The 26,419-nt window shown below is 37.6% G+C and overlaps 2 protein-coding genes across 8 annotated transcripts in view; one reads left to right on the top strand and one right to left on the bottom strand.

Annotated features, from left to right (window-relative positions):
• Positions 1-5,996, top strand: part of KLHL20 (kelch like family member 20) — a 63,617-nt gene extending 57,621 nt beyond the window's left edge. For 3 of the 4 annotated variants that reach the window (XM_020970448.2, XM_078156489.1, XM_020970447.2), the window contains 2 exons: positions 469-575; positions 4,169-5,996. In XM_020970448.2, the coding sequence (XP_020826107.1) occupies positions 469-575; positions 4,169-4,253 (192 nt within the window). In that variant the 3' untranslated portion in view covers positions 4,254-5,996. Of the gene's footprint in view, positions 1-468; positions 576-1,151 lie in introns of all 4 variants that reach the window. The other variant, XM_078156488.1, reaches the window with a different exon arrangement.
• Positions 5,997-7,363: 1,367 nt separating this feature from the next.
• The window catches only part of CENPL (centromere protein L), a 28,988-nt gene continuing 9,932 nt past the window's right edge, over positions 7,364-26,419 (bottom strand). For 3 of the 4 annotated variants that reach the window (XM_020970452.2, XM_020970451.2, XM_020970450.2), the window contains exons 3-5: positions 21,239-21,490; positions 14,623-15,165; positions 7,364-9,482 (exon numbers count right to left, since the gene is read on the bottom strand). In XM_020970452.2, the coding sequence (XP_020826111.1) occupies positions 9,411-9,482; positions 14,623-15,165; positions 21,239-21,490 (867 nt within the window). In that variant the 3' untranslated portion in view covers positions 7,364-9,410. Of the gene's footprint in view, positions 9,483-12,558; positions 12,779-14,622; positions 15,166-21,238; positions 21,491-26,419 lie in introns of all 4 variants that reach the window. The other variant, XR_013487362.1, reaches the window with a different exon arrangement.

The raw sequence follows: 26,419 nt of genomic DNA, 5'->3' as shown, positions 1-26,419 counted from the left end.
TACAGTTAAACTGAAAATGACTGCATGTGGGTGGAGGGATTCAAGTGAATTTGAACAGTATTTTTTGATCTAAGCCTGTGATTTCAGCAGTATATGGAACTTCGGATAAAGAATGTCCCCATACCAATACAACTGTAATACATTTTATAGTCTGAGAGTGTTGCATGATATTAAATGATTTAACAGTGGTCACATAAACAGCACATATCAGAGGCATGACTTGAACCCAGGTCTTTCTGACTTGGAGGCCAACCCACTTTCCACTGCTGCCTGTTATTGAATAGTAATTAATAATAATAAATATAATAGTTGATATTCATGTAACCCTTTCAGGCTTTCAAAGCACTTTTTTATACATTATCTCATTTTATCATAGAGCTTAAAAAGACTAATCTAATTAGGAAGACCAATCTACAATGTACTATGACTTTGTGTCTCCTGACTAGCGTTCACGTTTTTGCCCTGTAGGTTGGCCTTGCAGTAGTGAATGGACAGCTCATGGCAGTAGGAGGTTTTGATGGTACAACGTATTTGAAGACAATTGAAGTTTTTGATCCTGATGCTAACACATGGAGGTAATCTTTAAGCTGTCCTGAAAAATCAACTCTTTCATTCACAGCAAACTTGGGTCTTTATATGAACATGAGATAACATGTGATCTGAAATAATCTTAAATAATTGAGTAAGAACTTGTTCCTTTTGGAGTTCATTGGAAAAAGACTAGTAACATAGCATTTAATTTGATTTGACTTGAACCCCCATTAAAATTAAATGGTTAAGTGATCTAGCTTCAAAATCTTTGTATCTTTATATCATTGGAGGTAGTCATTTCTTAATCTTATATTATAGATCCTCCTCCTAGTTAGAAAAGTTTTTGATAGAGTAATAAAGTTCCTGACATTAGTTCTTCAGGTATTTGCTCCTTTGCAGTATAACTCTAGTCACAGAAAGTTGTTGGTTGAAATATCAGTGTTGCCTTGAATCTATATGATGCCAGTTTGCCAAAGTATTCGGACAACTTTTACACATAATCAGATTATAATAACTCCATGATTCCACAGATAATGTCCTAAAATATATTTCATTATACATTCATAGAATTATGATTTTAACGCTATGAGACCCTCTAATCCAACTTGCTTATTTTATAGATGAAGAAACAGATGCAGAGAGATTAAATGACTTCTGGTAAAAGAAGTAATAGATTTGGGAATAGAAACCAGATCACCTGATTCCCCAGTCCAGTACTCTGTTTTTACAGATGGGGAAATGAAGACACGAGCTTAAGTGACTTGCTTTCCCTTACTGTGAGGTATTTCTTTTCATCATGGGTTTTAGGTTTTTAGAGGGAAATGTTGGATAAGGACTATTTGGGAAGTCATCCAAATTTTTCCATTGATTCCACCATTTAATTCCATGATCTTATGTGCAGCTGAGTTTCTACATGTGTAAAACAGGAGCCCTCGAATGTTTCTAAAGCACCTTCAATCCATGAGGTCAGTACAAGTATTACCATCCCACTATATAGATGACAAAACTGAAGCTTAGGTGAAGTGGCTTGCCCAAGATGATATAACCAATAAGTGTCAGAGCCAATATTCGAATCCATGTTTTGTTAACTCCAAGACTAGTGCTCTTCCTGCCATACCAAGCTGCCTCCCACATTCCCAAGTTAAATTTGTGAAATGCTTTAGGATCATCTGAGAGATCCTGTCCGATTTTTGTAAATACTTATCACAAGGGGCCACTAAGTGGTGCAGTGGATAGAGCTCCAGACTTGGAGTCAGAAGGACCTAAGTTCAAATCCAGCTTCAGACACTTGACACTAGCTGTGTGACCCTGGGCAAGTCACTTAACCCCAACTGCCTCACCAAAAAAGCAAAAAAAAAAATGTATATACTTATCACAAACTTAGTTCATAATTTTTAAAAAGTTCTGTGTTCTGTTCTATGGAAATGCTTCTTCTTATAAATGGTTGGGTGGATCCATCTGTTTTAGATGTCCTTTCTGTACTAGCAAGATTAGACATCAGTGGGTCATAGAATTTAATGCTTGAAGGAACCTTGCAAGTCACCTAGCCTTTGTACTGCACTGTTCTGCCTCTATCACTTGTAAACTGAACAAGTTTGGACAGTAAATTATTGAAAACACCACTCAACTTAAGCTACTTTAGACTGGTTGCTTGTATACTATTTTTATTGGCAGATAGTTTTAAAATAATTATCTTTGTAGATTTATTTCTTTAGAAATCTGTCAGATCCTGTGGAAAGAAAATAGTGTCAAATGCATTGGACTGGCGTGAATTTTTATAATTACCATTTGTTTTTAAGAGTTCACTTATATCGAATACTTCTTACCATTATTTGAACCCTGGGCTAAACTGTTTCGGGAAGAGCTCCCAGAGTGTGCTTCTTTGGTAGGGATTTGATTTAATTTAGCCTGCTTACTAAACTATGACATGCAAAAAAAAAATTGCTAAAACCTGTAACCAGGTATTGCCAGACGCTGTGATCCCTGCAAGAAAACAGTGAATATACTATATGAATATAAAAACTGCTGATTTAGATATTTCCCCTTGATAATCTCTTTTGGTTCTTCACAGCAGCAGGAATCATTTTAAGGACTTGGTTGTAGCATTTAAAGAGACATGAATTAATTCACTCATTCATTCAACAAATTTATTGAGTGTCTACCATGTGCCAGGCACTGTACGGGCTACAGAGTTATACAAGATCTGGTAAGAAAGTAAGAAGGAAGAGTGCTGAAAGATCTATTAACTAAGCTTTTTGCTACTATGTTAACTGTTCTGACCAGATCTTCAGAGGTTCTTCCTGGGACAGTGATGTTTCTGGCTACCATTTCTAGGTTCAGCCTTTCTACACTAGACCCAAGATAATTTTGCCCTCATAATTCTTGTAATCCTCCTTCTCTCATAGTCTCTCCACCGCTGCTTCCTTTTTTTTTTTTATCAGTACCAATCTCTTCAAAAAAAAACAAAAAGGAGAATTATACTAGTCAGTTTAGAGGACCTAAGAGAGACCAGATTTCTCTCCAAAGTTATAAATGTAGCAACATCTGTTTTAGTATTTCAGATTAAGAAAAGAAAAAAAAACAATCTGCTTGGAGTTTGGCATACTTGAAATATTGTATGCTTTGTGGAACCATTGAGCTTTTTTACTTTTGATCTCATAGTCCTAAAATATGGTTCCTCAGTCCTCTTCTTAGGTTGAAAAGCTGGATGGCCAGCAAACCGAAATGAGTAATGGTGATTTAGTCTGTCACAGAAACTTAAGAGTTGGGGAGGATCTCAGAGGCCATAAAACCGAATGGAACCTGTGTGCGGTCCTCGCCATAACGTCTTCTCAGGAGCAATCAGTCACCCAGCTTTCCCTTCATGCCTAGAGAGCCACAACTTTTTCTTTTAAACAGCTTTCAGTTTTTCCTTAGGTCAAAACTAGATCTTTTGCCTCCCAGCAGTTTCTAGCCTTTGATCCTGTTTCTGAATACATTATTAATACTTCTTCCATTCAGCATCCTGTCAGGTGCTTGAAGACAAATCCGTGTTCCCCAGTCTTCTCTCCTCCAGGCCAAATAGCTGTAATTTCTTGAGTTGCTCTTTGTACAGTGTGGCTTCAAGTCCCCTTGCCCTCCTCACTGTTCCCTTTGGGACTATCTCCCCCATTGATGGCCTATAAGGCATAGGGTTCTAAACAGAACAAGTTCCTCAGGACCTGTGATCTCAACAGATGAATCACTGTCACATCTGGTATTCTGGACATGCCCCTCTCAGGACAATCTAGGATACCAGCAATGAATGATTACTTACCTTGGGCTTGGATTGTTTGGGGTGTTTTTTTTTAATCATAGAGGTTTTTGTTCTGTTTCATTTTTGATTTTAAATCCTCCATTGCCTAGCAGAGTATCTAGTATATGATAGACAATTGATAAAGCCATATTGCCTGAGTGATGGAATTTGAGTGGAGAAAGCCCCAAAGTTATTACCTTATCATATTTTGTTTTTCATTTTTAACTATAAGGTATATCACACCAAAGAAATTTATATGCTCAGTAAATGTTTTTGACTGATTTGTTATCTTGGTTTTATGTGGCTGGTTTTTGAACAAAGATTGAACTGTTAGAAAATCTAACACTGTTTCTTTTTTTGCAGGTTATATGGTGGAATGAATTATCGTCGGCTAGGGGGTGGTGTAGGTGTGATTAAAATGACACATTGTGAGTCTCACATATGGTAAGCGTCTGTGAGGAAGCCCTGTGGTTCTCATTCACATATATGCCTGTGTGTCTAGTAGAAAGACTCATTGACTTTGGAGCTGTATGAGGTTCTTGAAAACAGATCAAATTTTATTCTTTGCCGGTGCCTCAATGTGGAAATATAAATCCAGTGACATTTCTGAAAGAGCAGCTATTGGAAACTACATTGGCTGGACTCTTCCCAACACGTTGAAGCTTCGCTTATGTTTTAATTTTTTAAATACCTTATATGCTTTTTGAGCAAAAACCTTCAGAGCACTCCAGCATAAGCAAGACCCCAGAACCAAAAGGTGCGTTGGGAGTCTGGCAAAGGGAACAAGTTGCTTCTTCCAAGATGAAATGAAATGGTTTTCCACATAGTGGAAACTGTAGTGTGGAGTGGGCAAAAGTGGAAAATGATACTGAATACATTGCTTTTGCCTTATTTACAGAAAGCTTCAGAAAAAAAGTACTTGACCTACATGATGCCACCTTTGCACAAAAGTTTTTGACAGTGTGCAGAAGAATATTTATTTTTTGTTTTCCTTTGTTATAGTTTTCTTTGTACTTATCACCAAAAAAGGAAGAAAAAAGATAAACAACAAAACCCATAATTGTTATTTTAAAGTGATTGACTTTGAAAATGCTCATTTGGTGGGCGTAAGACTACATATAACCTATTTTTTCCTGAGTATTCCAATTCTAAAACTATATATGATGGATTAGCTCCTAAAAATCACAATTGCAAAAACTAGTTATCCAAAATACGTTAAGTAGTCAGCCTTCTTACTTATATGAAGTTCAACATGACTTGAAAGTCTTTAAAAAAAAAACCAACCAACTCTTGTTTTTAAACATTAAAAGTCAAAAAGGAATGTTAAGTCAATAAAAGAAGTCTAGACTCTCAAATGCTGCAGTTTTCTTCAGTGACAACTTGATTCTTGTTTTCCTATGTGAACTTGTTCATTGACTGCTTTTATTACAGTCTTTTTAAAACAATATTCCTCCTAGGTTTTTCTGCTAGAACTAGAGCTCTGCTCAGTGCCTCTAAAAAGCCAGTTAGGGGACCCTCCTGTATTGCCTGGAGAACCCTGCAGAATCATCTGCAACTCTGCAAGAGTTCTTGCTCAAAAGCATTGCAGACTGAAGCAACTTTGCTTTCTATTTCCTTATCAGTACACGGACCAGCAGGGAGAGTTGGCGTCTCCCGCTCAGTGAACACTGTTATGCAAGTCCTTACACTTAGTGCGCAGGACTGGAGAGGCTGAGGCCTGCCTGCGACGAGATGGGATTCTGCAGTTTGTGTAACGGAGTACATGTTAGTGAGCAAAAACCAATTGAGGCGTCTGACTAACAGTATTGTGTTTGTTGTGTAATGCTACACACTGTTATCTTCATCCATGCTGGTGAAGAGCTAAGCATGTAAGGTTAGTGAAAAGGAAAAGCAATGATGAAAAACCCTCATTTCTTCTGGGTTTTTTCCTTGTTTCCTTATTCATGTGCTTGATATGAAAGTCTTGGAATAAGACTTCCATGATGACAACAAAAATGAATGACCATCCCTTTTTTTCCCCAACAAAAATGGTTGGCAACTCTTGTGTTTACATTCGAAAGTCATTTGCACCTTTACAAGAAAAAAGAAGTATTTGGTAAACAGTTGTTTACATGTATCATTTATGCTTTTTCTAGCATGAGTAACTTGTTAAAAAAAATAGTGTTTACCTTAATAAATTTCTTTAATGCTGTTTAGTGTTTGTTCCTTTTTGTTTAGTGACCGATACAGCTGTCTAGCTACTTTCTGCTTGCTTATTGATGTGCCTCATAGATAGTCTTCACATTTCAGATGTGAGTAATTTAAATTTATAGAAATAAGAGAATTATCAGCCAAAATTAGGAAGCTTAATTATATGGTTTAACATAGGTTGAGATAGCATTAATACTTACCTCTGGTAAGCTTCTTCCCAGTGTAGGAGTTCAGAAAACGATTATAACTTGAAACATTGTCAGGAAGAAGATACCACAACAGATTGTATGCATCTCTTGTTTTAATTGAGCTATATACAGTGTTGATTAATAGGAAATGTATTCATATTATATAACCTAAAATTTGTAACTTAAGGGTTTTTCCTTTTAGAATGTGTCATGTATGCATTTGCAGCATCTGGTAGCAAAATGTCCAGTACTGTCCAGCCCTATTGATAGTGCTTCTGTTCAGAGGAGAAGAACAAAATCCTGAGAGTTGCTAGAATTAGGGAATCCTCAGGCTTAGGAAAAATTCCTAGTTTCGGGGAGAAACATGTCACAGGACCCAGATCTGGCAAAGTGCTACAAAGCAATCAGAGCAATGAAGGAGCACCATCTATCATTTCAAACTCTTCCTCACCAAAAGTTTTCAGCTAGCTTATCAATAGATTTTTGTCTTTGGAAATAAATTTCCCTTTTTTTTTTAAAATTAATAGTGGGTTTTAATTTAGAAATAAGATTTCTTTACAGCCATCTTTCCTGGTATACATCCATTCCACAAAACAAAAGATACCATAATGCAAAAGTTTGTCTTATATGTACTTATATGTGTGTGTGCATGTATATCCTCTCTCTCTCTCTCTCTCACACACTCACACACACACACACACACACGTAATTCAACATGTTGGGTTTTTTTCTCCCCAGCTGTAGTAGGACACAAAGTTGCCCAGAATGATGAAATGGTCAGCCATGTAGTATTCTGTGCATCCACCTGTGTTTTCTCAACCATAACCAAGCTTCTTTGGTGAGGAAGTGAAAGGATGAGTACCTACTCTGCCTTTCCCCCAAATCCCCAACAAAATTTGCTTGGGGCCAGCGGTTGTGAAATATTGGTGGCTGCGTGTGCTATTGAAGGAGGCAGTGGGGGGAAGAGTGGGAACCTTTTAAAGGTCTTAAGTTTGAGCAGATGAGAAAGAGAAAAGAAGAAAAAAACAAGACAAAAGGAAACAGAAAAAAGACAGGGAGAAGAGAGAAGTGGAAGAGACTTGAAAATTAAGGGGGAAGAAGAAAGGCTGGGGCAACTCTTCCCTTCTGTCCTGTAAATAGCTCATGAGAGCTGGATTCTATGTGAATGACTTCAAGAAAATCAGCATTAGTATGGTTTATTTCAACAATCAGCAAGCACTTCTTATGTGCCAGCACAGTTCTAAGTGCTGGACATATAAAGGAGGGCAAAAATACAACAATTCCTGCTTTCAAAGAGCTTAAATCCATCAACGGTATATTAATTCATTGGCTATTGGGCAGATTTCACATGTAAATGGTCAATAAACATTTATTGAATTGAATCATATCATATGTATAATTAGAAAAGTGATGGCATCTTCCTCAGTGGGTATGACAATGTAGATGGCAAAATGTAGCGATTCTATTACACAAAAACATTCTGTGATGCCATCTAAGCTGATTGACAAGAAAATATACGTAGACTTGTGAAGCCTGAGGTATTAGTGACTAAATCCTTTGGGAAAAGCAGCCCCTTCAAATCATCTAAAACATGTGCATTTCTGTCTTGCTCTTTGTGTTTAATAGGTGGCTCTGTGCAGGTTAAAAATCTCTTCTCCAAATTGAGTATCAATAGAATGTACATATAAACAATCACCAACTAGTGAAGGAAGGTAGAGTAGAACATGCTAGATCATACACGTCCTTACAGCTATCCCCATGTGTAAATGCCCAGCTGAAGAAGGTAGGCCAAGATTAGGGCACTGGTATTGGTTGTCCTTTATCTTCCAGTCTTCAGGGAGTTAATCCTATCAAGGTTTTAATATGAAGATAATCTTGTGTAGTATATTTCACAAGCACTCTGTAAGAAATCAAGCTTTTTCTTCCATAGGATCAGACATATTCAAAGAAATAATCATCCTTTAACCAGATACGGGCTTCCTACTAATAAAAACCTCTTCTCCAAAGGTTTTGATGCTTAGAGCAGATCTACCTAAGTGACACTGTAAAATAAGGAGTTAGATTAAGTGATCTCTGAGGTCCCTTCCAGGTCTAAGACCTACAGATATAGAGTGGTACAAAAGGAAAAGAAACCTGGATCGATAGCCAGGGGGCATATGTTTTAATACTAAACTAAACATTAGATATTTTCATGAGGCTAGGTTTGGATTAAAAGATCTCAATCCTACCATGCTAGAAAGAAAGCTTACCTTCCCACTTTCTACAAAGAAGAAGATTTAGAGCTAGAGAGACCTTTAAGATTATCAAGGTAAAATAGAAGGGAATAAGCATTTATTTAGGACCTATTTTGTATTCTGTGCCAGGTACTGTGCTGAGCACTATACAGAGATTATCTCAGTTGATACTGTTCAACCCTATATTTTACAGATGAGGAAACAGGTGTATAGAAGAAAAGTAATTTGTTCAAGCTTTTGCAGGTATGAAATAACAAAATCAGAATTTGAACAACTCAGGTCTTCTGAATCTAAATGCCCATGCTGTCTCTCTCTCTCCATATAAGAGATGACAATCGAAACCTTAAAGGAAAAGAGACCTACCATTTTAAAATCAAACACTTTTATGTCATGTTAAAATATGCATATTTAATTCAGTGCAAAATAATTAAAGTCATTACAAAATAAAAGCACACTAGCAGCTAAAGTTTTGCACATTAATCTATCCCCTCTTGCTTTTCTTCAGCAAATGCTTTTATTGCACTCCAGGAAAGTGAACTAAAATGTCTAGGGAAAGGTTTTTTTTAATGGACAAAACTAACTAGATGAATCTAAGATGCCAACTGGGCTTCGGCTTTCATATGTAATTAGAAAGACTTGTTTTAGTGTCCCACACCAATTTTAAGAGGACTTCAAATGAAATAAAAAAGGGTGATGTACAATGAAAATCAGCACTCTCCAGTGGTTCTAGAAAAGCTGGCATTGAAGGCCATCTTATCTTGTCTGACAAAGCAGCACCGGCCTGCCTGTCACAATCACTGCTACTTTGTCCATTCTTCTGGCTTCCTGTTAGACTTCCCCACTGAGACCACTCCTCAGGCACCATGATGGATGTGAAAAGCTATGGCCACTTCAGGCAACGGCACAGCTCACATACCTGGCCCATTTCAGCCAAACAGCTTACTGGCAAAAATGGCATATAATCAATCCACAATGAGTGTAGTCCACATAAAGTCACTCAATTTGAAAAATTGCCAGTTCTGTCAGAAATGCCAATACTCCAATCAGATATTTGCTACAGAGAATCTGCAAAAGAAAGAAATGTTTAAGGTTAAGCTATAACAAAAGAAATATGTCAAAAAGCAGATTGTTTTAATTATAATACCAATTTTATATCACACTGATTGCTAGAATGTTATCATTATTAAGCAACTCGAGGTAAACAACATTACTTTTTTCTACTTGATTGTGACCATAAGAAAATCTTTTTTCCTCTATAAAGTGTGTGAGGACTAATGAAGGGATAGGACCTTTGCTACAGGTGAATGGGGTAAATAATTGTCCATGGTTCAGTGTCACCATGGCAGAAGTACTCCCATGCAGAAGCCCAAGGGCCTGTGTTAGCCTTGTACTGTTCCAAGTTTCTGCCAGTGACTTGGATAAAACCATAAATGGCATGTTCATCAAATCTGCAGATGACACAAAGCTAGAAGGGATAGGTAAACCGAATGACAGATTCGGGATACAAAAATATTTCAGCAGGCTACAGCACTAAATCTAATGAAACTAAACAAAAATAAATGTAAATTCTTATACTTGGGTACAAAAGAAATCAACTTCACAAGTACAAGAAGACTAGATAACAGTTTGTATAAAAAAGATCTCGGGATCTTAGTAGCACACAACATTTCTGATGGAGCCAAAAAAGCTAAATCCATCCTGGTACTGAGAGGCATAGCTCAAAGAGGTTGAGGTGATCTCCTCACATAAGATGTAGTGGAAGAAGGAAGATACAGTTAGCAGCTGAGATCTCCTAGGGAAAAAGGACTGTCTGTAGTAAAAAGGGAATTAGAGGGGAAAGACCATTTTGGAAGTGGCAACCCTTTACTTCAGCTTCTGATTATTCACAGAAAGTTTCTTGACTTTGTTGACTCTTACCCATCCACATCAAATGGAGACAGCATCGTGAAGTAGGAACAATCAGATTCTGAGGAAGAAGAAAATGAGCTGTCTAGTAAATGACAGACAGGAAATTCATCATACAGCTTAGATTTTTGAAAGACTTACAGAAGATGAAAGAGCAGCTGAGGAAGAATGCAAAAGAGCAATACTTTCACAAAAGGAGCGTTAGAAACAATACAGGTCAGCTCAAAATGACTTGGGGCTGGTGATGAATATAATGTGAAACATAGAAAGGTTTCTAAAAAACAGATTCAGGGCAAGAGAAAAATCTAAGAAGGACAAAGCACACTTCTCAGTAGGGATAGTTTGATACTAATGAACACTGGAGAGATGATAGAATTTCTCAACCCTTACTTTTATCCTTTTTTTCTCCTGCCACACCTTCAGACAGGGAAAGATAAAACAGGAATGGAGAAGAGGGAGCTGAAACCCAAATTCAGTGAGAAGAGGGTGGGAGAACCTAAATGACCAATCTCTACTCTATAGGACTAATACTGAATCCTCACTCTCCTCTTTGGAGAGCAGTAATGGGCTACAGATACAGATCAAAGCAGATACCCTTGGGGCAGCTAGGTGGTGCAGTGGATAGAGCACCAGCGCTGTAGTCAGGAGGACCTGAGTTCAAATCTGGCCTCAGACACTTGATGCTTACTAGCTGTGTGACCCTGGGCAAGTCACTTAACCCTAACTGCCTTGGAAAGAAAAAAAAAAACAGTGCAGGTACTGTAATACGTGGTCAGTGTCACAAGCAAGTCACTTAACAGTTCTGTGCCTTAGCTGGAGGGAATACCTCAAGTACCAACCTCTCACAAGGTTGTGAGGTCCGAGATCTAAACTATGATCGCACATTATCCTATGATGATTGAATACAAGGTGTCCTGAAAATCTTAGTGCAGATCAAGCTTTTTTTTTAATAACAGCAAAATTGCATGAAGGCTTTTGGAACAGTGTGTGTGCATAAAAGCTTGCAAACCTTAGAATTATTATTATTGTACAGTGGAACAAGACCTGAGTTTGAATCCTGACTCTGCCACTTACTATCTGCATGACCTCAGAGAAGTTAACATCTCTGGGCCTCCCTTCCCTCATCAATAAAATAAAGGCACTGGATTAGATGACCTCAAAGATCCCTCTCAGTTCTAAATCTCTGTTATCTTTGTCATCATCATAATTATGTGATTATTGAACCATATTTAAAGAATGGTGGAAAATGGGAAAAGCTCACAAGAATGGAGAAGAGTAAATGTCCCAATTACTAAAATGAGTAAAAAGCAAATTCCATAATCTGCAAAGAACAGACTAGTGAGTTTGATTTTATTCCTGGAAAAATTCTAGATTGTTTTTGTCTTTTGTTTCTCCAGTACCTAACACACAGTAGGCACCTAATAATAACTGGTTGTTGGCTGAAGTGAACACCTTCTGTAGCCTGATGACATATGTAAGCATTTTAAAAAGGAAGTAGTGTAGACTTAAGAGGCAGCACAGTTTCATTAAAAACCATGAGGTCTCACGAGACCTCATTTCTTGACAGAAGAGCTATACTGGCAATAGAAGTAATAATAGCTAACATTCCTAAAAGTTATTAAAGTTATTATCACCATTTTACATATGAGGAACCTGAGTCTGGAAGAAGTTAAGTGGTTTGCCCAGGGTTATACAGTTAGCAAGGATCTGAGGCAGGATTTAAACGCAGCTCTTGCTGTTGCCAAGTCCAATGCTCTATCCACTGTGTCACCTAGCTGCCAGATCAGGGGAATGCTGTGGATGTAATATACCTAGATTTCAGCAAAATATTTAACGGTCTCTCATGTTCTCCTTTTGTATCAAATGTGGGCTAGATTAGAGGTTCTCAATCTTGTGGGCCATGAAACTCCTGGGTACTGCTGAGTTCTGGCGAGAGGTCCACAAATCATCCTCCACAAATTGCCAAAAGAATGTACTGGAAGTACAAGTCTTACAGTATCACTCCCTGAATGAGAATCTTCAGTGTCTGCCTATTACCTATAGGATAAAATACAAAATCTTCAGCCTGCCACTTAAAACTCTTCACAATTGAGTTCCAGCTCAATTTCTAAACTCATTTCCTATTACTTCCCCTTTACACACTCGATATTCAACCTAGCAATTGGCCAACTTGCTGTTCCCTGAACTCAGCCTTCCATTTCCTTGCTACCATGCCTAAAATGCATACCCTTCTCACCTGAACCTCTTGGAATACTTGAGTATGCTTCAAATCAAGGCTCATCTCAAATACAAACTTCTACAAGGAAGTCTTTCTTGGTCCTTCTAATTGTCAGTGCTTTATCATTCCTCAAATCTTTCTTCTTATTTTCATGTTGTATCCCCCAGAAGGATGTAAGCTACTTGAGGGCAGAGATGACTTTTCATTGTTTAGTCTCTTTCAGCCTCATTTTCCTCATCTGTAAAATGGGAATAAAAATAATAGCATCTACCTCACAGGATTGTTGTGAAGATAAAAGGAAAAGCACTTTGCAAACCTTAAAACATATTATAAATGCTATTTTATGATGATGAGGATGATGATTGTCTTTGTTTCCCTGATCTTTGCAAACAGGAGACACAAAATAAATGGTTGTTGAAGTAGATACCTTCAGCAGACTCAATGTTTCATATATAAATAAATACTAATTTTCAAATGAAGGTAGGTACAGTCATCAATAAATTCAAAACATTACTGAATTCATAGTATTTTCTTAATAGATATTAATAGTACAACTGCTGTCACATTTGACATTTAAATATGTTCATACACAAAAAGGCTTGAGACTACTGGGCTAAATATTTGTACATTCTGATGGAATCTAAATGAGTTGCACGACTATACCCAAACAGTAGTCATTAACAGGGAGTCTTCAACTTGGAAGGAGGTCATGAGTGGAGTATGCCACTTTTTCTATGGCCCTGTGCTATCTGGAATTTTTATCAATGATTTAATAGAATGCCTAATAAATCTGCACTTGACAGAAAGTTGAGAATGAGAGCTAAAATGGTGGAAGGCAAAAGATGGGCCAAATCAAAGAAAATGAAATGTAACAGGATTAAATGGGTTAAAAAAATCATCCTCACAAGTATGGAATGAAGAAGGCCTGGCTAGATATCAGTTCTGAAAAAAAGCTCAAGATTTTCATGAAGAGGAAACAGCATGACTTAGTGGCCAACGATGCTGATGAGATTCTAGGTTATATTAAGAGAGAAGCATAGTGTCTACAAAGAGGAAAGTGATAATCCCAATGTATGCTGCTATGCACAGGCCTCCGTCTACAATACTGTCTTCATTTCTGGGAATCACATTTTAGAAGACAATGATAAACTAGAGTGTTTCCATAGTATGGTAACTACAAGTTAAAGAAACTGGAAAAAGTTTAAACTGGCAGAAAGGAAAGGAGAAACATGAATGAAGAGTTATCAAGTGAAAGAGAGCTTATCTTACCCAGCTCTGCCCACTGTAAGACCAATGAATGTAAATTGATTTTGTAGGCAGATTTTAGCACAACATAAAGAAAGGTTTCCTGACAATTAGAACTGTCTCAAACTGAAATAAACTGTCTTGGGACATAATAGGTTCCCCTCCACTAGAGACTTTTAAGTGGAGATGTACAGAAGGGATTTCTCTTCAATTTAGGCTACACTGTAACTGAGTTTACTTCCATATCTGAGATTCTGCGATACTTTAAGGTTAATGGTTTTTAGTGTAATCACAAGTGTGAGAAAGTTTCTGTCGTAGGCTAATTTTTTGTCAGGTTCTTTTAAATCTACAGAAACACCTCATCTATCCACAGATCATTTATCTAGCAACTTTAGCTATCAAGAACTCTAGAGTCAGGTGTGGTAGCCAATACCTATAATCCTTCTAAGCTACAGTAGGACTAATGCTGACTAACTGTAAAATGGGAATAATAATAGCACCTATTCCATAGACTTGTTGTGAGAATCATCAAATGAGATAATATATGTAAAGCACTTCGCAAACCTTAAAGCAGCATAAAAATTAAGCGGAAAAGTTAGGACTCAAGCAGAATTTATCAATGAAATAAAAGTATATTATGTATAAATGGTATAATAAAGTTATCCTCTTTGTAAATAAATTTGCCTAAAAATAAATTGTACAGATTATCTCATACTCACACTTAAATGATTTTTTCACTTTCCTTATTATTAATTGGAAAAATCTAATTGCCACTTATTTTACAAGCCATGTCATGAAGCAAAACTAATTAATTCTAGTTTAATTGCTCAAACTAACCTTTATTTTCCCATCAGTATGTGCAGAAGCTACAGATGTTGACACACAGACCAATCTTGTAGCTGACAAATTGATTTTGAAATGTCTGTGAAAATGTGAACAAAGGCAGTCTATGAATAGGTCAACTTCCTCCTGTGTTATCTCCTCAGGTGTCTGGTGGACGCCGTCCCACAAAGCTTTTGCATCTTCTGGATTTATTGCATAAGAAATGTCCAAACTCTGAGGGCTACAGGGTACAGACCAAAGCAATTCTGTAGCAGTCCCATAATGTTCCATATTACATGAAGTCCACATAGCAGCCATCCAGGAAAGATTGAATGCACTAATTGTTAATCGAGTGAATCGACAGTCAAAGGTTTTCTGAAACCAAGTTCCAATTAGGGCCGTGTTAGACTCTGCCCCATTTGCAAGGAACAAAGGTAGACAGGTAAAATCATCTGGCACATTCTCCAGAAGACTATCTCCATACACACAGCAAAACCAACCTGTCCATACCACTTTATCTTCTGCATTCTTTGATGACTGTTGGGATTTGGATACAATCTGCGAGAGAAAAAATATATAAAAATATTCAAGTTCAACCACCTACTTACAGATTCCTATTTCTCCTAACTTGCTTTGATCATAACAACCAAAACTTCATCAGGAATGGAAGAAATGTCTTTTCAATTAACAGGTTTTTTTAACTTCTTATTTTTTCTTTTTTTCTTACTGATTTTTAAAATAGATTTTATAGATATCTTTTGTTTTTACATCACTCAAATTTCCCCACATATTCCTCCCCTTTCCCTTTCCAGAGAACCATCTCCTCACACAAAGAATTTCTGTAATTAAGGTTTAAGAAATTTGGCCTGTCTTCCCACTTTCATGATCATAGATTTATCAGTGTAAAACCATTAAAAGCCATGTTTGTTTGGGTTTTTTTTTTTTGGGGGGGGTTCTTTCTCATGGTTTTTCCCTTTGGTCCTAATTATTCTTTACAACATGACTAATATGGAAATATGTTTAATATGATTGTACATGAGAAGGGAAGATTTCATGACCAAACAAGAGGTAGGGAACATTACGAAATGCAAAATGGGTAATTTTGATTACATTAAATTGAAAAGGTTTCACACCAACAAAACCAATGCAACCAAGATTAGGAGGGAAGCAGAAAACTGGGAAAGAATTTTCACAACTAGTATCTCTGATAAAGGCCTCATTTCCAAAATATATAGAGAACTGAGTTGAATTTCTAAGAATACAAGTCATTGCCCAGTTGATAAATGGTCAAAAGATATGAACAGGCAGTTTTGAGAGAAAGAAATTAAAGCTATCTATAGTCATATGAAAAAATGCTCTAGATCACTATTGATTAGAGAAATGCAAATCAAAACAACTCTGAAGTAACACATCACACCTATCAAATTGGCTAACATGACAAAACAGGAAAATGATAAATGTTGGAGAACCTGTGGGAAAATTGGAACACTAATGCATTATTGGTGGAATTCTGAACTGATCCAACCATTCTAGAGAGCAATTTGGAACTATGCCCAAAAGGCTATAAAATTGTGCATACCCTTTGACCCAGCAATACCACTTCTAGGTCTGTATCCCAAAGAGATGACAAAAACGGGAAAAGGATTCACAAAAATATTTATAGCAGCTCTTCTTGTGATGGCCAAGAATTGAAAATTGAGGGGATGCCCATCAACTGGGGAATGGCTGAACAAGTTGTGATACATAAATGTAATGGAATACTATTGTGGTATAAGAAATTATGAACAGGCTGACTTCAGAAAAACCTGGAAAGACTTACATGAACTGATGCAGAGTGAAATGAGCAGAACCAGGAAAACAGCCACATTGTATGATGACTGACTTTGATAGACTTGGCTTTTCTCAGCAATGCAGGAATCTAAGACAACTCCAAAAGACTAATGATGGAAAATGCTATCCACATCCGAACTATGGAGTCTGAATGCATATGGAAGCATACTATTCACTCTCCTTTTCTTTTGATGTTTTGTTTTAGTGCTTCATTCTCGTGGTCCCTCCCATCAATTCTAATTTTTCTTTACATCATGACTAAGGGGGAAATATGCTTAATATGAATGTATAAGTAGAGCTTATATCAGATTACACACCATCTTGGGGAGGGAAGAGGGGAAGGAAGGGGATGAAATTTAAAACTCAAAATCTTGTAAAGGTAAATGTTAAAAACTAAAATAAATACATAATTTTTAAAAAAAAAGCCATGGGTGCTAGAGCCTGGGGCACACCCTTAACCTATTTAATGTAGGATATCAATATCCAGAGACAAAGAACCATAAAACTAGAGCATCCCTCTGGTCCAACACTTCTTCATTTTACATATGAGGAAGCACACACAGAAAGATTTAAGTGACTGGCCCAATGAGGAAATGGACCTGGCAGAATTTGAACCAAGGTCCTCTCACTCCAAAGCCAGTCCTCTCTCCACTGCTCCATGCTTCAGCATGGTGGTCTGGGAAGGACACAGCACAGGATCACTTCTAGAGAACCTCTAGTCTAGGAGGTTCTTAATCCAGAAGCCCCCTAAAAAGTCTGTGGATAGATTTCAAGGGGGTTATAAACTTGGGGGGGAATTACATTCTTATTTTTCTTCTTAATTCAATTTATTTTATTTTAGATATTAAAAAATATTATTCGGAGAAGGAACCCACAGGCTTCACCAGACTGTCCAAGGGATCCGTGAGTCAATAAGCATTTATCAAGGTGCCTACTGTGTGCCAGGCATTGTGCTAAGTATTAGGGATACAAAGAATGGCAAAGGATAGTCCCTCCTTCTCAAGGAGCTCACATTCTACTGTGGAAACAACATGCAAATTACTAGGCAATGGAATTAAGGAGGCTTTCTTGCGGAAGGTGAGATTTTGCTTAAAGGAAGACAGGAGAAAAGAAACGAGAGAGAACATTCCAGACATGGCGCAGCAAGTGAACATGCTCAGAGGCTGGAGATGGAGTGTCTTGTCTGAGGAACAAAAAAGAGGCCAATGTCACTGGATCAGAGTACACAGGTGTTTTCGGTGGAAGAGGGGGTAGTAAGAAAGTTTAAGAAGATTGGAAAGGTAGGAAGGGACACCAGGTTATAAAGAGCTTTGAATGCCAGAGGATTTTAAGTTTGATCCTAAAGGTCATAGGGAGTCATTAAAGTCTGTTGAATAGAGGGGGTTATATGGTCAAATCTTTGCTTTAGGAAGACTAAAGTAGGGAGAGATTTAAGATCTTCTACAATCTTACTAATGTGCAGCTCAACACCTTTGAAGAAAGTCACACAATCAGGTCAATACAAATTTATTAATTAATTTCAACTGAGCTCTCAATTTTGTCTAGCATTTTTTATTCCTCCCTAATTGACTAATATGCTACCCACTACAGCTACTTTAAACCTTCTCTGCCTTGCTCAAACCCCATAGACTACTACCTCCTCCCAAAGACATGTTAACAAAAACCCTCACCCCCTACTTTACTGAAGAAATTGAAGCTATCTTCTGTGAGTCTTATTTTCCCCTACTCCATACCTCAAGAACCTCTACATCATCCTCCATTCTCTCCTTCTTTGCTTCAGTCTCTGAAGAAGAGGTAGCCCATCTTCTTGCCAAAGTCAGCCTCGTACTCATGTCCCTGATCCCATACCATCCTGCCTCCTCTGGTAGCTTACCCCTTCTCTCATCTGCAATCTCTCCTCACACACTAGCTCCTTCCCAGCTTCCTACCACTAGAAACAGATTTTCACCAGCCACAAAATTATTCATTTGATCCTGCCATCCTCCTTAAGCTATTATCATTTATCTCTTTTCTTTTTCATAGCCAAACTCCCATTAAAAAATTGCCTACATTTGTTGTCTCCCATTTCTCATATCACACTAGTTCCTCAACCCTTGCAAAAAAGCTTCTGATTGGGGGCAGCCAGGTGGCACAGTGGATAGAGCACCAGCCCTGAAGTCAAGAGGACCTAAGTTCAAATCAGGCCTCAGACCAAACACTTGACACTTACTAGCTGTGTGACCCTGGGCAAGTCACTTAACCCCAATTTCCTTTAAAAAAAAAAAAGCTTCTGATTACACCATTCAATTGAAGTTACACTCCAAAATTTCCAATATTCTCTTTACTGCTAAATCCAATGACCTTTTACTCGATTGTTGTGATGCTTTTGAAGCCTCCCTTCTCCTGGATACTTCTGGCTCCCTTAGCTTCTATGACACTGCTTACTTCTGGCTTTCCTCCTGTCTCATGGCCCTTCTCAAGGAAGTCTCTCCCCTGTGCGATTCATCTTCTGCTCAGGTGCCAAAGTAACATTCCAAAGTATAGGTCTAATGATGTCACTCCCTCTGCTCAAAAATGCTTGCTCTATTGCCTCTAGAATAAAATACAAACTTCTCTCTGATTTGATGATCTCATCAGCTCCCAAGAGTTCAATTAACATCTCTATGCCAACCATTCCCAGATCTGTATACCTGGCCCTAGTTTCTCTCCTGAACTCCACTCCTGTGTCACCAACTGCCTATTGAATATTTTAAACTGAATATCCCTTACACATCTCAAAAAACTCACTAAGTCCAAAACAGAACTCATCATCCTTCCCCCAAAACCCACTCCTCTTCTGCACTTCCTTATTACTGTTGAGGACATGACTATAGTCCAAGTCAACCAGGTTCTACACTTCAGTGTTATCCTTGAATAAGATATCAAGATATTCTTTCTAATCTCAAATACCTAATCAGTTGCCATATCTGCATTTATACTTCCACAACATCTCCGACCTCCATTCCCTTCCCTCTATTCACACAACTACTATTCTATTCCAGACACCCCCTCAGCCCTCATAGAGACTACTGAAATGGCCTTCTAATTGTTTTCACTGACTCAAGAGTCTCCTCTCTCCAATCTATCATCCACACAGCTGTCAAAGTGATTTTCCTGAAGGATAGATCTAACCATGTCATCCTCTACTCAGGAAACCCCAATTTCATTTAGGATCAGATATAAACTTTTGATATTTAAAGCTCTTCATACTGGGACCCCTCCTATTCTTCCAGCTTTCTTGCACATCATTCCCTTCCACATACTCTACAGTCCAGCCACAGTGGCTTACTTGCAATTATTCTTCACACAGGACACGCTATTCCTTGTCCCTATCTGTTACTGTTCCTTTACACTGGCTGTCCCCCCACTGTCTGGAAAGTCTTCCTTCCTCACTACCCCTGTAGACATCTTGGCTTCCCTCAAAACACAGTTCAAATGCCACCTTTTGCAGGTGGCATTTCCTAGTTCCTCTGGTTGCTAGTGCCTTTCTCTCTAAAGGTAACTTCCATCTACTCCGTATCTATCTTGTAGATACTTGGTTTACATACCAGCTCTGTAACCTCCTAAAAGAGCAAGGATTGTTTTTGCTTTTCCTTTATAACCCTAGCACTTAGTAGTGTCTGCACACAGTAAGTGATTCAATAAATGCTTGTTGACTGACATGAGACCTATCTGCAAGTATGTGAAGAGGTATTATATGGAATAGATATTAGACTTGTTCTCTTTAGACACAGAGGGTAAATTTGGAAGTTGCAGAAAGGCATATTTCAGGTCTGTGTAAGGAGAAATTTCCTAACAATGGTAGCTTCTTGCTAATAATTTCCTAACAATTACAGCTTCCAAAAATGGAATGGGTTTCTTTGGGTGGTGATAGATTCTTTCTCACTAAAGTTTTCACCCAAAAATTCTGGTTCAGGTATGATTTAGAATAGATGACCTTTGAAGTCCCTTCCATCTCTGAGATTCTGTGAATTTTGTAAGATGGGATTCATAATTAGGATCCTGTCCTGATAGTAACAGATACAGCTTGGCATTCAGGTTGCTGACTCCTAGCCATACTTGAGGAAAATCAATCATTAAGATATATATTATGGAGTCTCTGATTCTCAGTTTTATTAACCATAAAATTTCTCAAATTAATATTACAAGAAATATCCTGCAAACAACTTCCAAATCATAAATGATGAGAGCTTCCTACCCCAACTCTAAGATTCAATGACAGTGGAACTGAATTTAACTCAAACACTATCTCAGTGACATAGATAAGAGTCATCACTTTATTACATGTATTATGGTGGGGAGCATTAAAATATGCAAGTAAAGTAATAGATAATCTATACTAAATCAAAAGTTTCATACTCTTCCTCAAACCAGTTCTTTTCATCCACCAGTTCTTAACCCACTCAACGTAGGATTAATATGGATTGATTTTAATCTTTTTCTGTTCACCATCTAATGAAGGCACTTAAGTAAGGAGTGAAATATTAAGCCTCAAGCTGGAAGGTATAAGAGAGCAGCAGAAATGAAACTGAATAAACACAAAAGAGGTATACAGAGATATAAATTGACTAAATTTGTCAAAATAAAAATATCAAATTTTTGTAAATTACTAAATTAAGAAATAAGAGGAAATGGGTTGTAAAATCATACATCTAGAGCTGGAAGGCATACAACTAAAATTTCTTAATTAAGTGGAAAATTAAAATCATTCCACTATCTACACATTCTATTCAGTCATTAATGATCTATACATAAAAGAAATATATGCAAATATGTCTCATACCTGTATAAGAAATGCTGCAGGGTCCCGGTGTGTTCCTTTCATTCCTGAGAGAGTGGAGAAAGTCACTTTGAAATTAAAATCCTCTCCCATTTCCACAGCCAGTCCTTTTTGCTTTTCAGCAGCAAGGAAGCACTTCAGAAGTGTAGAATACTGTTTAAGGTTAGTGTAGGAGAACCTATACATGGGAGTCAGCGTATATAAGGTCCACTGTTTATGCAGAAGAAAGGCAATCTTTTGTGGGTCAATATTTTCCTAAAATCAAGAGAGACATTAAGTTTTAAGAATATAAGTAGAAATTTGATCTTAGTGTTTTAGACTTTATGTATTTTAATCCAAGGATAATTAACCTATGATTTTGGGAAAGTATTCATGGCATTTTGCCACTCCTTACCACAGATGTCACTTTTTACAATTCTTACATTCCTTTCTTTTACCTTTCCCACCCTTCCCTGTTTTCCCTACTAGTACACAGTACATGCTCAACAAAGAATTGTATTCTTCCCTTCTTATACCCTAGCTCTATCACTTATAACCACAGGTCCAATTTAGCATTTACAATGCTAACTCCTAACTGTACTTAGAGAAGATTAGTCAAAAAGATGTATGTGACCAAATTCTTGGTTCTCAATTGTACCATATGTAAAATCTAACATATTAATATTGTGAGAAATAAACTGGAAAAGAACTTTCAATTAATATTTAGTACTGTAGTGTTTACATGGGCAAACAATACAGATAACTAACTATATACATATTTATATAGCTATTATGTTTTAAAAGTGAAGATTTCAAAAGCTTAGACATTCTGTCATTATCAGTCTTCAAGAAAAATAGAAAAAAATTATTACCTCTGCTTTATATTGAGAAAACCAAAAAGCTAAGAAAAACAAAATAACTATATTAAGAAGAGTTATATTGGCATTATATTGAATTGTTGATGAAGTTAAACTGGTACAATCTTTTTTTTCTTCCACTTAATAGATTTTATTTTTTCCAATTACATATAAAGGTAGTTTTCAACATTCATTTTTATAAGATTTTGAGTTCCAAATTTTTTTCTCCCTCCATTCCCACCTTCCCTCTTCCCAAGACAGCAAGCAATCTGATATAGGCTATCCGTGTACAATCTATATTAGACATATTTCCACATTAGGCATGTTGTGAAAGAAGAATCAGAACAAAAGGGGAAAACCATAAGAAGAAAAAAAAAAGAGAGAGAGAGAAAATAGTATGCTTTGATCTGTATTCAGACTCCATAGTTCTTTCTCTGGATGTGAACAGCATTTTCCATCATGAGTCTTTTGGAATTGCCTTAGATCACTGCATTGCTGACAAGAGCTAAGTCTACACGGGGCCTGGAGTCAGGAGGACTTGAGTTCAAATCCGGCCTCAGACCAGACACCTGACACTTACTAGCTGTGTGACCCTGGGCACATCACTTAACCCTAATTGCTTCACAAAAAAAAAACAACCAAAAAACCCACCAATAATAATAAAAGAAAAAATAATTTTTTTTAAAAGGGGGAGCAGCTAGGTGGCACAGTGGATAGAGCTCTGGCCTTGGAGTTAGGAAGACCTGAGTTCAAATCTGGCCTCAGACACTTGACACTTACTAGCTGTGTGACCCTGGGCAAGTCACTTAACCCCAAATGCCTGAGCAAAAAAAAAGAGCTTAAGTCTATCAAAGTTAGCCATCGCACAACATGGCTGTTACCGTGTACAACATTCTCCTGGTTCTGGTCACTTCACTCAGCATCAGTCCATATGAATCTTTCCAGGTTTTTCTCAAGTCTGTCTGCTCATCATTTCTTACAGCACAATAGTATTCCACTACATTCATATACAACTTGTTTGGCCATTCCTCAATTAGTGAACATCCCTTCAATTTTCAATTCTTGGCCACCACAGAAAGAGCTGCTATAAATATTTTTGTACATGTGGGTCCTTTTCCCATTTTTATGTTTTCTTTGGGATATAGACCTAATAGTAACATTGCTGGATCAAAGGGTATGCAGTTTTATAGCCCTTTGGACATAGTTCAAATCGCTCTCCAGTGGCACAATCTTTTTTTATTTGTTTTGTTGTTGTTTTTTGGTTGTTTTTTTTGGGGGGGGAGTAGGCAATGGGGTTAAGTGACTTGCCCAGGGTCACACAGCTAGTAAGTGTTATGTGTCTGAGGCTGCATTTGAACTCAGGTCCTCCTGAATCCAGGGCCAGTGCTCTATTCACTGCGCCACCTAGCTATCCCATACTATCTTTTTTTAAAGTTCAATCTGGCAGTTACAGTTACAAAATGTATCCTACTTTTTGATCGCATCGCTAGGACTTTAAGTAAAGTGCTCTGGAAACTTTAAGCACAAAAAAATGAGCAGTAGAAATGCCTTCTGCATCTTACAGGTAATTCAGTAAGGAGTTAAAGGATTGGTGGCTAGTTTGGATGGTGAACAAACAAAAGAGACCATTTGAATGGCTTTGAAAGTGAGCTTATACTTTAGAGAAGGGAATGGCCTCCTGATGCCTTCAGTCTCTCAGAATAGGAATTAAAATTTTAAATTTGTTCATTCACATCTATCTTTGCTTTACCTAGATATTGAACACAAGAACTGGGGAATCTCAGGCTTGGATGTTTCCACATCTGTATGAACTACACCACCGGCTCATCCCACTGAGATTCTGTCCTCCCAATCAGACTTTTGTGGTTATGAGATTCAAGATACACATCTAAGTACTTAAATCATCTTACTCACAGATAACTAACGACTTAAGAGGAACATGACAGCTCTCTTCAAGACCATGAGAGGCTGTCACAAGAAAGAGAAACTGGACTTGTTCTGCTTGGTCCCAGATTACAAATGCTGGAACACGGACAGACATTTTAGAGAGGCGAGTTTAGATTCTAGGTAAGGAAAAACTTCCCAAAAGGAGAATTCCTCAAAACGCTCAGCTTCTATGAACTACTCCTCAGCTGCAAACAAGGATGGTCAGGACCTTGAGCTCAATGTCACCCACAAGTACTCCACTTCCATGATCAAGAACTCTGAAAATCCTTTATGTGATCATAATTTATGTCACTCCATTTTTTCCCACAGATTTATTCCTACTAAACCTATTCATTGTCCTCATCTTTACCTCCACGTCATCACCTGTTCCTTCCTTTTTAACTCAGACCCTTCATTTAATAAATCCAACTGTATGCCATTCTCTACCAAAATCCCTTCTTCCTTTATCCTCACCTTGCTATAAAACTCTACTCTGAGATTATTCCCACTATTCAACACTTCACTTCTACTTATATACAACTGAACAGAGCTAAAGAAATTCACACAAACATGCTACCAGGGTTTAAAGTTATGTTATTTAATTTCAGCTGGGCTCTCACTGACTTTTTACCATCTGCCTACAAATATGACCAAGTCTCTCCCATCTTTAAAAAAAAAAAACCTTTACACTCTTCCCCACCCCCACCCCCATGCCATCATCCTATACTTCTCCTTCCTTTCTCAGATGAACTCCTAGAAAAATCTGTCTATACTAAATGCTTCTACCTCTTCTCCTCTCACTCACTCCTCAACCCTTTACCATCTGGCTTCCAAACTCATTGTTCAACTGAAACTGCCCTCTCCAAAGTCACTCGTGATCTCCTAATTGCCCAGTTTGATAGTCTTTCCTCCATCTTTAGCCTTCTGACCTCTTTGCATCTTAAGACACAATTGACCATCCTTTCCTCCTGGATATTCTCTCCTCTCTAGGTTTCCATGACACTGCTCTTTTTTGTTCCCCTCCTATGTGATCATTTCTTCTCAGTCTCCTTTGCTGGTTCACCTTCCATATCATGCCTCCCAACTGTAGGTATACCCCAAAGCTCTGTCCTGGGACTTCTCCTTTCTCTCCATGCTCTCTGTGAGTGATCTTAATAGCTAACTTGAGTTTAATTATCATGACTATACTAATGACTTCTAGATCTTTATTTCCTGCCCTAATCTTTCTCCTGAACTCTAGTAACACATTGTTCAATATCTTTCCCTTCAAACTCACCACTCTCCCAAATTTTCTTTCTTTTTTTTTTTTCATGTCTAGGCCAGTACCATCTTTCCAGTCATTCAGGTTCACAATTTCAGTGTTATCCTAGACTCCTAATTCTCCCCCACCTGTGTATCCAATCATTTATTTGCCAAATCCTGTAGTACATTCCTCCACAACATCCTAAATCCATCTCTTCTCTTCATTCATATAGTAACTATTCTAATTCAGGCCTTTACCTAGACTGTTGCATACAGCCTTCACACTGGTTTCCTTGCCTCATTCCTATCTCCCTACTCTAATCTATCCTCCACTCAGGGGCCAGAAATGATTGCAAGTCCACATATCCCTATTACCTCTTTAATAAAATATAAACTCTTCTGTGTAGCATTTAAAGCCCTTCACAACTTGGCTCCAACATACATTTCTACTCTTATTACAATGACTGTTCCATACATTATGATTCAACCAAACTGGCCTCCTCACTGTTTCTCAGACATGAAACTTCATCTCCTGCCTCCAGGTCTTTACACTGGCTGTTGCTCCTGCCTAGACTGCACCCCATCCCCCATCTCCATCTGTTAGAATACTTAGCTTCCTTCAAGATTCAGTTCAAGAATATCTCTTACATGAAACCTTCCCTAATGCTCCCAGATGCTAATATATTCCCCACAAAATCACTTTATGGGCACTCAGTATATGCACAATTAGTCTGGCTAGAGCATAAGCTTCCTGAGGGCAGGGAATGTTTTCACTTTTGTCTTTGGATCTCCAAGTGCCTGGTACATTTTATGTGCTTAATAAGTGTTTGTGGGCTCATTGATGCTTCTAGTCAATTATGCAGTTATGCAGGTTCCAGAAAAGGAACATATTATCAGGCAGAAAAGCAGTGGGGCCTAGAGCAGAAAAAACCTGCTGGAAAAAAAAACTGGCCCAGAAAATCAGAGGTTCTTCAAATGATGACACTGTCTCTGAGTTATTGTGAGTGAAATATTTTGTAAATTTTAAAGCACTATACAAATGTGAGCTATTATACTGATAACCAGAAAGTTAGCCAGCAGATAACCTATTTTTGTCCACAGAAAGATATGAACTCATCTATTAAGTTCTGAAGCAGTTACAATATGCAATAGTTAAAAAAAACCTAGCTGATATGATAAC

This window comes from Phascolarctos cinereus, unplaced genomic scaffold, assembly GCF_003287225.1.
Source record: "Phascolarctos cinereus isolate Bilbo 61053 unplaced genomic scaffold, phaCin_HiC Scaffold_5;HRSCAF=322, whole genome shotgun sequence".
In the NCBI taxonomy this organism is placed as follows: domain Eukaryota; kingdom Metazoa; phylum Chordata; class Mammalia; order Diprotodontia; family Phascolarctidae; genus Phascolarctos; species Phascolarctos cinereus.
The sequence above is the reverse complement of the archived record's forward strand: the minus strand, read 5'-3'. Positions and strand labels throughout refer to the sequence as shown.